Source organism: Elephantulus edwardii, unplaced genomic scaffold (assembly GCF_000299155.1).
Source record: "Elephantulus edwardii isolate Elephantulus edwardi_28Jun2011 unplaced genomic scaffold, EleEdw1.0 scaffold00145, whole genome shotgun sequence".
Taxonomy (NCBI): domain Eukaryota; kingdom Metazoa; phylum Chordata; class Mammalia; order Macroscelidea; family Macroscelididae; genus Elephantulus; species Elephantulus edwardii.
In genome coordinates, this window is record NW_006399895.1 from 3,845,777 (window position 1) to 3,860,862 (window position 15,086).

Sequence of the window (15,086 nt, forward strand, 5' to 3'; positions counted from 1 at the left end):
ATTATTGAACTCATTTTTCTGTCTTCCCCCAACCCTGATGTCAGTCCTGTTTTACAACAGTGGCATCATGCAGTATTTGTCCTTTTGTGACTGAGATAGTTCACTCAGCATAATGTCCTCCAGGGTCACCCATTTTGAATAATATTTCATGAGTTCCTTGTTTTTCAATGCAGCGTAGTCTTCCACAGCTTCTCTGTCCATTCGTTTGTTGATGGGCACTTAGGTTGTTTCCAACTCCTTCCTATTGTGAACAAAGCTGCAATTAACATGGTGTGGAGTTAGTTTTTTATAAGAATCCGTTGGTGAGCGTCTTAAAAATCAGGCTTCTGGTTCTGTATGTTTAGAAATGCTGATTCTCAGCAAAGACATGAATGAACTGAGGGCCTTGGTAAGAATCCAGCCATCACTTTTCTGCTCAAGAGCAGTCAGTGACTCACTGGCATCTGAGTTATAGCCGACTCATAGCTGATCCTCCTCTGGGATTCCGAGGCTGTAAATCCCACTGGAGAAGAATGTCCATCCATCTTTTCCCTGAGGATCTGCTGGTAGATTTGAAATAGCTAAGTGAGATGTGCTGCTTTTGGGGTTAGCCCCTAATGTTCGATGAAGCTATTTTATTTTGCTAAGGAATTATTTAAGAATTATTTGGAAACAATAAATTGTTAATAGCATTTTTTTTACTTCTTTATCGTCGAGTCAGACCTGATTGGCACAGGAGGAGACTGCCTGTCCTTTTCCAGAGGAGCATCTGGGGTATTCGAACTGCACGCCTTCAGGATTGCAGTGCAGCTTCTTGCCACTAGTCCACCAGAGCTCCCTTTGCTAATAGAATTTGTGTTTTTTTACTTTGTTTTTAAATTTAATTGGAATAGCTTTGCAATAGAGGGGAAATGCAAATTACTATGATTTGCATAGATAATATTATATTTTGGTGCATATACACATGCACTCTCATGTAGATAGGGAACTGTGGTAATGAGTTGTGCTGGCAACCCAAAGGCACAGGGTTCAAATCCATTAGCTGCTCTGAGGAAGAAAGATGAGCAGTCTCCTTCCATGTGATTTATTGCCTCTGAAAACTCACTATGAGTCATTTCCCGATCGATGGTAACTAATAACAATATATGCATAGTGACACGTGTGTAGGAACTCATAATGTTTTAGTTTATTTCCACCTTAATTAGATAATTTTGGTACTCTTGTTTTGAGATTTTTTATTTTGAGAATTGCAAAGAACTAGCAAATTTAAATGTCAGTATGCAAATAATAGGACTAAATATTAATGTCTCTTTGGTTGTCTTTTTCTCTTCCAAGCTGTCTGGCTCCATTAAAATGAGTTTTAAAATTTTTGTAGTCACGGTTTTAAAACCCTCAATTGATGTGTGAAAGTTACACAATCCCTTTTGTAATTTCGGAAGATGGGAAGATACCATTAGGAGGCCCGCTGTTGGTCTTTAATAGGAAACCAAAGCAAACATAACCTCAGTTTTCTTCTCTTTATCAAGGGTGAAACAAACGACTTTGAGTTGTTGAAGAACCAGCTGTTAGATCCAGACATAAAGGTAATTCGTTTTATATCTGGTCATTAGCAGTGCTGTTGCCACTTTGTGTAGACAGTCCTTTGAACTTTTATTATTCTATTTCCTCTTCTAGAGCTCACTTATTTAATGAAACCCTTTTTATCCTGTGACTCTCAGACAGGGGGATAGGTTTGCCCTACAGGGGCCATGTGGTTCCTGTAGATACTTGGTGCCCCACTAGGAGAGAGGAGGACTCATGGCATCGCGTGGATGGGTAGAGGCTAGGGATGCTGCTGACCATCTGCATCGCAGAGAAAGCCTCGCACAGCACATAATTTTCTGGTTCAAAATGCCAGTAGTGTGAATAAAACCACAATCATGATCATAAGAACATGACAAACAGTATTTATAAGCATGTGTCTATATGTGCTATATATTCATCCATGTATATAGTAGAGAGAGCAAAAGGAAAAATTAACCCCTTAGCTGGCGAAGAGTCTTGAACATACCATGGACTGCCAAGAAAACAAATACATCTGTTAAGGAGAGGGTGAAGCCAAGCTTCTCCTTGGAGGCTAGGATTTTGAAGCTCCATCTGACATACTTTGGGCACGTGGCCAGGAGAGTGATCCTTGGAGAAGGACATCATGCTTGGAAGGGTGGAGGGACAGCACAGGAAAGGAAGACTCCAAATGAAAGGGACTGATACAGTAACTAGGGCAGAGGGGTAAGTGTGTTGGAACTGGTTCAGGACAGAGCAGGCTTCAGAGCTGCTGTACACAGGGTCGCCGTGGATTACAGGTAACTCGATGGCACATAACTACAACAACAGCTATAAACACACACTTGGAAGGAATTAGTCTCTTGTCCTGCAAGTTCAGGACCATAGTTATGGACCACAGTAACTGGAAATATTAGAACGTAGCCTACAAATAGAGTGTTCTTTGGTGAATGTTGTCTGGAGTCTTGAAAGCCTGTGAGTGAGCACGTGAGGTGCAGCTATGATTCTCTTCTTCACCTGGAGTGAAAAAACCCTCAAAACTCATTGCTCTTGGGAGCTGTGGTGGCCTAGGAGCAAGGAGCTCTGCTGCAGTCCCAAAGGGTCTTGGTTTGAATCCACCAGATGCTCTGCTGGAGAAGGAAGGGCAATCTCCTCCTGTGCCAGTTGGGTCCAATAAGAAAAAAACACATTAAAAACCCCTCAGTGCTCTCAAGTCAGAATTGACTTCCCGTAGGTTTTGGGAGGGTGTAAATCACAAGGGAGGAGATTGCCCATCTTTTTTCCTCTGTGCTGCTGATGGATTTGAAGCTGCCACCTCTCAGTTAGTAGTGCAGTGCCCTTTGGGCTCCACCACCAGATCAGAGCAAAGAGGAATGAAGAAAAAAGGGAAAAAAGCAAATACTATTAGTCCAGTTGGAAGCAGCAGGAGTCGCATCCACTTCCTAAACAACAAGCCTCTGAAACTCTGATAAATGACGATAGTTATAGAAAGGCTTCAGGCCTTTAGGTCATAGGGTCGCTATGAGTTGTGCTCAACTTGAGGTCAATGAACAACAACATTAGTCCAAAGAACCTTCATGCTCCATGATCCAGAGACCAGAAGAACTAGCTGGTACCCAGCCACCACTGCTGATCTTTCTGGAGAGGATTGAAAGGGAGGGATCACAAGTAGAAGGTCCTTGATGGAGCGGGAGAAAAATGGGAAACAAACTCAAAATAATATTTAAAAAAAAATAGACTAGCTTTACTGGGTCTGTCAGAGACTGATGGAACTGATGAAACCTTGACCCTTAATTAACTCTGGCAATTAAGTCACTTTTCAAGGGAACCTGGTGGCCTGGTGCCAAGAAGCTGCGTTGGAATCCCAACATCAGGTGGTTCGAGGCCACCAGCTGCCCTGTGAGAGAAGAATGGGCAGTCTCCTTCTGAGTGATTAACGGCCTCTGAAAGGCCACTGGAGGGTCAGCTATGAGTCAGTTCTGACTCTAAGGTATACAACAAGAAGAGCAGAAATGAACCTTTCTGATTCAACTTTCTGACAAGCAATAGACAGGCACTTGGCCGTCCATTCTCATTGCTCGGTTCTCATTGAGTCAGTTCTGAGTCTCTCCTCTCACGGCCCAGATCTGGAAAGAATAGGTTCTAGATCCAGGTCCTTTATATCCAGGTTCTGTGCCTCTGGTTGGGAATTTGCTTCAGTGACAATGGAGACATTCTGCAGTGTGCTATTTCTTTATCTACGTTCCATTCAGATTTCACTTGCAGCCTTGTTCTTTATTTCACTTTTAATTTCTTTTCCTTTTTTTACATTGTGATTTTAATGAAAGTTTACAGAAAAGTTGACTTTTCATTCATTGTTACACATTTTCCTCCCTGCCCCCACAGTTCCCCTTTTTTTTTCTTTAAAAAAAATTCATTGTTGCGTTTTTTTGTTTTCATACCTCTGTTTTGCTTTCATCTTTATTGGCCGGTTCCCTGTTTGGATTACCTATTTTTTTGTGATGCCACAAGGATTTACCATTGGGACTCGAGGAAGTAGTAGCACAAGTAGAATACATTATGTTGTCTGTATCTGAACTCAATAATGTGTAGTGTTTAATCACAGTTGAACTTTGAAAGAAGTGACACCATGGTGCACATCTATTATGTATGTATTCAGTTATGAATTGAACAGATAGTAGTAAAGTTTGTATTTTATGTAATTACAGGTAACATACCATTTGTTGTTGTGTACTGTTAGAACAGATGCATAGCTAGACACTCTAGGAAGTTTTCAGGCGCATTAAATGGCACTTGAGGACATTGCCCATCTTTCTCCTACAGAGCAGCTGGTGGATTCAAACCTTGTGCCTTTGGGATTGCAGCCCAGCTTCTTACTACTGTGCCACCAGAGCTCCCTTAACATAGTGACTAAATTGCTAATCTGTTAGAAATGTGCTGAATTAAAAATCGTCTGTATTTCTAACAACCAAAATATGTTTGGTTAAATATCTGATTTCTCTTGAAAGAGAGCTATAAATTAGGTTTTTAAAGGTTATGTTTAAAGGGAGCTCTGGTAGCGTAGTGCCAAGAAGCAGCGCTGCAGTCCTGAAGGCATGCTGTTCAAATCCACCATATGTTCCACTGGAGAAGGAGGGGCAATCTCCTGCGCCCGGTGGGATTTGATTAGAATGGTACACAATGCCCCCTAAAAAAAAAGAAAAGTTATGTTTCTTGTTGTTAGATGTTGACCTTTCCCCTCAGTTCTCTAGTAGCTCCCCCCAGCTGCAGCTTTCTGCTCTGCCTCAGGGCTCTTCAAGGCTCCTTGCTGTCTTCATTGTTCCAGCTCTTTTAGGAGTCCTTGCTGCTTATGCTTCTTGTTTCTCTGTTACCTCAGAAATACCTGCAGCAGACACCCATATGATTTGTAAGAAACTGCCCTCCCCCAGGACTGTGCATTGACCAGTCTCCTCCAAGGACCACAAAGTCACTTAAGTTTGCATAGTTAACTGACCAATCACTGTAAAGTGCATAATATAGACCAATCTCAGACAAACTATAGCCCCAGCTTAGATAAGCAATAGCAAGCCCAGGGAGCTCTGGTGGCCTAGTGGATAAGGACTTGGGCTGCCAGCCAGAGGCAGACTGTTCAAGTCCACCAGCTGTTCCGTGGGAGAAAGATTGACAATCTCCTCCCTTGAAATTTGTAGCCTCTGAAAAGTCACTGGAGAATCAGATCTGACTCTGTGGAAGTGAGAGCTTTTTTCATAAATTGTCTCCATTGTACCCAAGGGTTAAGCTGGATGAAGTAACAGATCAGGTAGAAAACGAGGGCACAACAAGTAAGATAATTTTTCTGGGCCTAGGTGAAAAGAAAAGAACCAAGGCAAAAAGACCCCATAAAGGAACTTAATTCACCTGCTTTTGCTTTTTTGAAGAGGGGGGAAAAGTGATTACAGACTTGAAAGGCTACAATTCATTAGTTCTTTTTTTCTGCTGTGTATCAGAAACTATCAAAATGACATAGTTTCTTTAACATTTATTTACAGGCAATTGATGTAAAGTTGTACTTTTTCTTTTGGTGGTTTTATAGTTTGGTGATTTTGAGAGTACTTTTCTTTGTTCCCCTTAGGATGACCAGCTCATTAACTGGCTGCTGGAATTCCGCTCTTCCGTCATGTATTTGACGAAGGACTTTGAGCAGATTGTCAGTATTCTGTTGGTAAGTACGCCATCTAGTTGCAGGGTCTAGTTTCTTTAAACGGTATATATTGAATCAGTAAAACATATCCGTTATCCTGCTCCCTCCCAAATACAGAGACTGCAGTGGTTGAACCGAAGTCAGAACGTGGTGGAAGAATACTTGGCTTTTCTCAGTAATCTTGTATCAGCACAGACAGTCTTTCTTCGACCATGTCTCAGCATGATCGCTTCTCATTTTGTACCTTGTAAGTAGTGTTATTATTTGATTTATAAAAAAATGTCTCAGTTAAGGTACAGCCTTCCCCTGTAATTTTGAGATTGAGCTGCCATGTAGAATGTCAAGAATGACAGGAGCTTCTGGCCTGTAATCTCCTCCCAGTATTGTTAGCCTCTCTGGTGATGCCTGCTTTCGTTTGTTGCTGTGAATTTTGTGAGTTATAGTTAGCTTTAGTGAACTTTTGACAAAGTATTAGAATTCATATTGAGATTGTTAACTGTTTAAAAGCTGTAACATACTTCCCCCCTGATTATAAATTCAATATGTAGTCAGTTGTATAAGCCAACTTTTCATATAATTCTTCATTGCTTAGGTCAGTATTAGAAGAATAATTTCTTTTTTTTCTCCCAAGCCCGAGTGATCTTCAAGGAAGGTGATGTGGATGTTTCAGATTCTGATGATGAAGATGATAGTAAGTTTAAAGAAAAGGGAAAAGGGTGTTTCCTGTGTCGTACTGAATTATAATGGTGGCAATTCGAATCTGTTCTGATAACTGAACTCAGTGATGTTAGGTTGGAACTGACTCATCATAGCTGGTCATCCAGTGAGTTTCTTTTTTTGTTTTTTGTGTTGTTTTTTTTTAAATTTATTTTATTTCATTATTTTTTGTGTGTACTGTCAAATCAGATCTGACTGGTACAGGAGGAGATTGTTCCTCCTTCTCCAGCAGAGCATCTGGTGGATTCGAACTGTGTATCTCTGAGATTGCAGTTGCAGCTTCTTGCCACTAGACCACCAGAGCTTGCCTTCCAGTGAGTTTTTTAGAGGACCTTCTGGCAGGCACATTGCATGGGAGGCTATTGCCAGTGGGAGAACCCATGGAACCACTGATGAATTTGGCAGCAAAACCTCTTACCCACTCAGCCACCATTCTAATGAGTAAACTAGTAAAGGGTCACCATCCCCCCACCTTTTTGTGTACTTATGAGTCGGATCTGACTGGCACAGAAGGCCCCCTCTCCAGCAGAGCATCTAGTGGATTCGAACTGTGCGCCTTCAAGATTGCAGCTCAGCTTCTTGCCACTAGGCCACAAGAGCTCCCCTAAAGGGTCACCTTTGGTGATAACTTTTTTTTTTGCTGATTTTTTTTTTATTATTCTTAAATGGTTCCTAACCTGTACACTATAATAGACAAAGTGCTAGTCTATAGGCCTTTTATTGTAAGAACCACCTTCCCTCTGTAACTTGATTTGTGCCACTACTAGAACTTCTACTCGGAATATTATTGCTTGTTAATTTTTGACTCATGTACTTTTAACTTGATAATAACTTTTGTTTTATTTTGCACTTAATATATAATAGTTATGCTAAATTAGTTACTGATATAATTAGTCAATTTACTGTTGGTTACAGAAAAAATACTGAGCTAATCTTATAGGTAACAGGCATTTTTTTATTTTAAATAAAAAAATTTTTTTTACTTGGTAACAGGCATTTTTAGTTTCACATAAATAATTTTTCAACTTTACATTTTGTTTTTGAGGCTCACATTTTGCTTTTTTCCTTACAGATCTTCCTGCCACCTTTGACACATGTCACAGAGCCTTGCAGATAATAGTGAGATATGTCCCATCGTGAGTATACTTTTGTTACTTATTTTTAATTATGCTGTTAATTCTCAAGAAAATTTTCTAGTCACTTAAATTATAAAATGCTGATAATGTCAGAATTCATTTCGTGCATGTTTTGTGGTATCCCATTGATGCGTCATCATTTTGTCTATAACTTCTTTTTGAAAACTTGGTGTGCAAGCTTTGTCCCAATCTTTTACGTAGTATTCAGCATTATTTATATAAATATATATCCTTACATTAATATTGGTGTAGTGGAAAATGTTTAAATTCAAAGCTAAAGCTAATATAGGAAAAAAGGTTTCTCCTTTAATTTTTGGTATTAAAGTTACTAAATGTCTTATATATAACTTTGAGAACATTTTTGCTTTGACTCATAGACGTTTTTCTTTAATGAAGCTTTGCATTTAAGAACCAACCTCCTTGACTCAGTCCCAGATTTTGTCACCAAAAAAAGGGAACCACTCTGAACTAAAAGTTCCCCTTTGCTTTCTGTCCCTATCTGTATTTGATCTTAGATGGAAATGCCTCCTTTGAATGTATACATTAATCTTGATTGATTTCTCACAGGACACCCTGGTTTCTTATGCCAATACTGGTGGAAAAATTTCCGTTTGTTCGAAAATCAGAGAGAACGCTGGTAAGAAATATTTCACGGGAAAAATAATTGAAAAATTGCGTTGTGTGATTTTGTTTTAAATGATATGGTTTTCTTTGCATTTTTGTTTTATAATAGTTTGCCTACCAAGTTTGTGTATCTCACATTATCCTTCATTCACATTGGGTTTAATTGTTTTATCCTTCAGACTTTATTTATTTTTTTTTTAATTTTTGGGTTTTTTTTTTATCCTTCAGACTTTAAAACCCAATACCAGGAATTTGGCCCAAATGCCTTTTTTAGACTGATAGGGGATTCCTGCTGCTTTTTTTAGTTCTCTGTGCAATCAAGAGCAGAGTCCATTTCTGGAGGCTTAAAGTGCTAACTTAAAGATTGTTTTTTTTAAATCAGTCGCTCAGAAGGAAAAGATGAGGCTGTCTGTTTCTAAGAGATGTACAGCCTCAGAAACTTTTAAGGGAATAGCTCTGCCCTATTCTGTGGGATTGTTGTGAGTTGGAGTTGATAGCAGTGGTTAATGAATGCTTGAATAAATAAGAATTACTAGCAGGTAATGGTTCATACCATATTAAATAGAAGCTGCCCTTATTTGGACATGAAGTAGTTTTCTCTAGAGGAAGTCTACCTAAGTTATTATACAGTATTTAAATTATCTGTATGCTTGACTTCCTAAGTTTACATTTATTTTTTAAGTAGTAGTTGTTGATTGCCTTCAAGTTGAGCACAACTTATAGCGACCCTATGAACAAAAGGCTTGAAGCCCCTCTATCAACATTTATTGATGTTTGTAGGGTTTCTGGAGGCATGTTATTTAGGAAGTGGATGCCACTCCTAAATTCCAAATTTTTAAAATAAGATATATTAATAAGACATTGACATTTAGTATTTTTTGTGATAGGCAACTTGAAGTGTAATATTCCAAATCATTGTACTTGTATAGAAACAACAACAAAATCTCATCAGACTAGTAGGGAAATTAATATAGTAATATTTAAAATTAACTTCAAACCATGACCATGTGGAATTTATCCTAGAAAAGGAAGGTTGCTTTAACATTGAAAATTAGTTATTGTAGTACACCAAATCAGCTGAGTAAAGTACAAGAAATGAGCTTCTCAGTACATGGGGCAAAAGCATTTGACCAGCTCTAATACCTTTTCTTGACTCAACCACTCAGAAGGGAGCTTTCTCAACCTGACAGGGCGCATCTAGGAAAAAGTGAAAGCCAATAATGTACTAGGGGGCTCATGTGGCATCATCCAGAGGGAGATGTGCTGCTCTCCAAAAGGCTATGCCTCTGACAGTTTGAATCCACCATCTGCTCTGAGGGAGAAGGGAGAGTGGTCTCCTCCCATGGTTCTTACAGCCTTACAAACCCAGTGGGGAGTCTGGTCCACCTCAACAGCAGCGACTTGATATAACAGAGTTAATGGTGAAAGACTGACCATTTCTCCACTTAGATTGGGAATAAAACGTAAAAAGAGAAAAAAAGGATGTATGTTCTTGCCACTGGGGATAGTCTGTAGGGCAATTAGAAAAAAAAAAAAAGGCATCCAGATTGGAAAGGAAGGACTAACCTGCCTCCTTTGGCACAGTTATGCTTTTACATGCAAGGGGGCTCTGGTGGCCCAATCTGAAGGGAATTTTCTTGCCAGTGCAAAGACGGTACCTCTTCTAGTGATTTAAATCCACCGAAGACTCCTCAGGAGAAAGATGGACAGTTTTCCATGAGATTTACAGCCTCTGACAACCTACTGGAGGGACAGCTATGAGTCAGTACCAACTTGATGGTACATAACAACAATGACATAAACTACCTTTGAGTTGATTCCATATCAGAGTAGAACTGCCGCAGAGGCTGTAAATCTTCACACAGGCTCATTGCCTTATCTTTCCCTTCAGGAGCTACAAGTGAGTGGAAACCAACCTTTTAGTTAACCGAGTGCATTAACCACTGCCATCAGGGCTCACTTATAACCTGCTCAAGTTCATTGCTGTAGAGTTGGAACCAACTCATAGCTGACCCTTCAGTGGGTTTTAGAAGCTGTAAGTTGTATGGGAGGAGATTGCCCAGCAGCTCCCAGGTAGAAAGGTAGAATCGACGAGGCTGGCTATAATCATGAAGACTACAAGACTGTCCATCTTTCTCCCAAGAAGCAGCTGATGAGTTTGAATGACTCATCTTTTGCTTAGAATTGCAATACAAAGTGCCCATGCCAGATAGATTTGGATCTTTAGATTTTGTTTATGTACACTGTTGAGATGCACATTGTTACTGCTTTGCTGAAGGGGGAAAAAAACCCCAAAATGAACCCATTACTGTTAAGAGATTTCAGACCCGTAGCAGCCATATTAATTAGACTGAGAGCTGCCCCGTAGGGTTACAAGGGTGCAGTCTTCACAGCAGCAGGCTGCTCCTGGGTGTTCTTCCTGAAGCCGCTTGTGGGTTCAGAGTGCTTCATCACTTGGTTGTCTGTTTTCTTATTTAGATACTTGAAGACTGTATTAATGGATGGTTTGCTTACTATCTGTAGAATACTCTCTGACAACCTTGATCTCTTTATATTTGATATTTTAGGAGTGTTATGTTCATAACTTACTGAGGATTAGTGTCTATTTCCCAACCTTGAGGAAAGAGATTCTTGAGCTTATTGTTGAAAAGCTACTCAAGTTGGATGTAAGTATAGAACACATTTTTTTCTCCTTAATTTTCATTTGTTGACTATGCATGTCATCATCACAGTGCACGAAGCAACAATAACGATGAGAAAGAATCCACGCTCCCATCATTTAAAGACTCATGTCTTTCCTTGCTGATTCTTGAACTGTGTTCTGGGGAGTTATGCACCATTCCATCTCTCATGATAAGGGATAGGCATTGAATAGATTTTAAATGTGCACATTTATTTAAAAGAATATTTGGGTGGGCAGTATTCAACTCCGACCTGACTTTGGTGACAAAAGTCAAAGTCTGAAGAGAAAACATCAAACTTCTTGAAAGAAAAGGGTGAAGTGCAAATGTTTGTGCCCTTTTGTAAAAGATTATATAGGAATAATAAAATTATTTCAGAATAAAGTTTGGAAAACTAGCCTAGACTTTAAAAAATTGTGGTCACATCACATTATTAATAAAGGTTAAGTAGGAAATAATATAAAAAAGAAATATTTGTGGTAAACACCGTGGGTAAAACATTTCTTGTTAGGAGAGGAACCAAGTACTTGGGGACATATTTAGAGGAGTGATGTTGAATTGAGATTTTCACACCTTCCTGATGTTTGGTGTTTTTAAAAAGCAAATCATAATTGTCAACTAGTAAACCCTTTCGAGCCCCAAGATTTGAAATCAGTAGGGTGAGAATGAAAAGTTACCTGGTGGATTGTAGTGAGACTAGAGGGAGAGTGAAATTGTCCTTGAGCCCGGGATAGAAGTGAGAGAGTGAGGGCTAAGGGAAAGGAACCCGTCAGGCATGGTGCCTTCATCAACAGTGATAGGGAAAATCAAGGGAGAGAATTTAAAAAGGTTGCATTTTCCTTTTGGCCAGGCTGGGTTGCTGCCTGGGGTGGAGGGCTAAACAGAGAATCCTCACTGAGTGATTGTAGGTGCGTGCAAGGAACTGAGGCCAGGCCTGTGGAGTAATGCCTGTTAGCATAAGGGGACAGGAAGGATCGAAGAGATAGATGCGGAGGGAGGATCTGGAAGAATCGTCAGCCTCTCACGTTCCTTACATTTTTAAGGGATTTGAGAAACACAAAGGTCTTTGGATTTGTCTACTGGAAAATGATCTTTGTTGACTTCTCAAGAGCAACCTCAATAGAATATCAGCTGCATTTCAGGAGCATATGGATGGTTAAGAAATGCAGGTTGTTACAGACCGTAGGGGGTTTTGTGATGGACAGAGGGGATGGAGTAGGGATGAAAGAGACATTTTTTAGAATTGGGGAGATAAGTCTTGGTGATGGGAAAAAATATTGATGCTTGGGAAGAAGGAAGATAATGAAGAATTAAGCCTTGGAGAGGGGTAATTAGATATACTGGCTCAGTGCTAACTTGGAGCTAACATCTCTGGGCAACTGCCTACACGATCTAGTTATAAAGTCTTTTCTCTGGTGTTTACTTAAAGGGCATATTTGTTTAGAAAGGGACTTTATGTTTAGAAAGAAAGTCACGTATTCAATAGCCAAAAGACATGATTTGTGAAATGTATAAGCAAGGTATATATTAATTATTGCACCAAATTAAAATCTTAAAAAAATGAAATTTGCATTTCATACTTTTTCTGTCAGTTGACCTGAGATATTCATATGTGAGTATACATATTTATATTTGGTACAAATTAAGAGGTGAAATGTTGTATTGGATTTGTTCTTTTTTATTTAGAATACTTTATAACTCATGTTTATTTTATATAAAATAGTAAGAAGGGCTTGATCTATAATATCCTAGTTTTTTTAGTGGCTCAGATAAATGTATAGATTTTTCACTATAACTGTTGTTTTATGGTATTACCTAACACCTTTAAAGTATGTATATTAGATGAATTTCCAGTCCCAAAATAACAGATGTGTTTTAAACACCTTTAATTCGTTCTTGTTGATCTGTAGGTGAATGCACCCCGGCAAGATATTGAAGATACTGAGGAAGCAGCAGCTCAAACTCATGACGTCACAGACGCCACAGAAGGATTGTTTAATATGGTCAGCATTTTGTTAGTGGAGGAAATGAACACGGTTCCTAATACCAGGGCGTGGGAAGAGACAGCAAATGATTCCTCATCTTGTTAGGGCAATTAAAATCGCTTAGAAATTGTGAAAATTGAGAAAATGTTCTCAGTGCACAATTTACTGTTGTTACTACTTACTGTGTAGCGTAGTTGGTTTATTTCCAAGGCCTTGAACTTGAGTTTGGAGTTTTGATAGTTTTGGTTTTGTTCTTTTTCCTCCCATGGAGTCGTAGACGGTTGTTTTAATTTTGTGTTTCACACAGTGTGTGCCTTAAAGGAGCACTTCTCTACCTCAGGTGGTCTCTTCTATTAAGGTCACTGGAAGGAATACCAGGACTCACAGGAGAGTGCAGGATTCTCCTGGTTTTGGGACACAGGACCTGAGAAAGATGGGAAGGGAAGCTGCCCAAGTCATTTAATAAGAGCCACTGGGGCCTGGGTGTCCTGTGTTGGTAAAGGGGCGGTGGTTCCAGTGGGATCTCCCCACTGCCAGGTCTGCTTGCATCTTTTCGATGGGAATCTGAGGCTGAGGCACCGAATCTGTGCTTTTTGTTTGAAAACTCCTCATCCCTGGTAGAGCGTGAGCTCTCATCTGGAAAAGGGTTGATGTTTTCTGTATTTTCATGTCAGTTTTTCCCTTCTCTTTAAAGGATGAAGATGAAGAAACTAAAAATGAAGCCAAGACTGATCCTGCACAATTAGACTGCATGGTCCATCCGGTGGCGGAACGCCTGGACATCCTACTGTCTTTACTTTTGTCCTACATTAAGGATGTCTGCTACGTTGATGGTAATGGTCTCTAATGATAACAGTTACTGAGTGTTGAACACCTACATCGCACTGGCTCTGCCCTGGGCATTTTGCATACATTATCTCTAGGACTATAAAAATCTCATAGAAATCCGTGTTTTGTGTGTAAAGAAAAGATTCAGCGAGGTCAAGTTACTGCCCGGTGTCACATGCCTTGAAAATGGTAGGGCTGGGATTTAGGCTCATTTTTATCTTTTTAAAAAGCCCTTGATCCTTTTTCAGAATATTTTTCCAGAAAATTACATATAAGACATTTTGTTTGTGGTAGGCATGGTTCAGAGGACAGTCAAGTTGCCCAAGGCATTTCAGAATCACACAGTAGTCATTGGTTCACCAGCTTGGTGTTAATATATGGACTTCAGAGTATCCACCTCATCCACTCTGGTGCCAGGTGTTGATACTGCCTGTGTTGTTGTGTGCCATCAAATCGGAACCGATCCATACCTGAACCCCCAGCAGGTTCTCCGAGGCAGTTAATTGCACAGGAGGAGATTGTCCATCCTTTTCCATTGACACTGCTTATACTTATGGTTTTTTTTCCTTTTGGTATCTTGTGGGGTCACACTATGCATACTTCATACTTTTTCAGCTGTTACATTGTTTTCATATAGTTCACTTTTCCCCTAAAAAAAACGATTATTACTGATTTGAGTAGATTTCCGTCATGTAGACTTAGTGTCTTTATTTTTTCCTTCTGCCCTTTATTTTTGTTTGTTTGTTTGTGATGCGGACCCCACAGGGTTACATTATAGATAACATTTCATATGTGCGTGTACCTTTAATAAATAACTTTTAGCAAATTTTTGGCCTGCAACCCCATGGATATTGATCATATGTAAGCCCCACACGATGTGTCAAAGTAGAGACCTGCTCTCTTGCCAGCACAAGAGGATTATTGGAAATAATAAAGAAAAATCTGTGTGACGTGAAAGAGGCAATTTTAAAAATCTTTGTTTAATGCCTACTGTTGGCAGGATTGGGCAGAGTCTTGCTGAACCCAGGATTGCTGTGATTTGGAGCTGACCAGACCTGGTGGGACCTGACGGAGACACTTTTTTCCTTAAAGATCCCTGGTGACACAGTGGACCAAGCATTGAGCTGCTAACTCAATGAAAAGTCGGGTGGTCAAATCCAGCAGTCCGAGGGGGATTTGAGATGAGGCAGTCTGACTTTTTTGCAAAGTGCTCTTGTGCCCTTTTTTTAACTCTTCTGGCAAACTGAAGCAATATGGAAATATGGAAAAAGAGTATGGAAATTGTATTTATGAGACTGAAATGTCAAATTTTCTTCGTAGGTAAGGTTGATATCAACAAAACAAAGGATTTATATCGAGATCTGATCACCATCTTTGACAAGCTCTTGTTATCCACCCATGCCTCCTGCCATGT

The 15,086-nt window shown here is 39.7% G+C and overlaps 1 protein-coding gene across 1 annotated transcript in view; it reads left to right on the plus strand.

Annotated features, from left to right (window-relative positions):
- Positions 1-15,086, plus strand: part of RRN3 (RRN3 RNA polymerase I transcription factor homolog (S. cerevisiae)) — a 27,235-nt gene that overhangs the window by 4,378 nt on the left and 7,771 nt on the right. Inside the window, 10 exon segments of the mRNA XM_006894526.1 lie at positions 1,506-1,562; positions 5,633-5,722; positions 5,819-5,948; positions 6,333-6,392; positions 7,491-7,554; positions 8,122-8,191; positions 10,746-10,844; positions 12,770-12,862; positions 13,539-13,677; positions 14,993-15,084. Of these exon segments, the coding sequence (XP_006894588.1) occupies positions 1,506-1,562; positions 5,633-5,722; positions 5,819-5,948; positions 6,333-6,392; positions 7,491-7,554; positions 8,122-8,191; positions 10,746-10,844; positions 12,770-12,862; positions 13,539-13,677; positions 14,993-15,084 (894 nt within the window).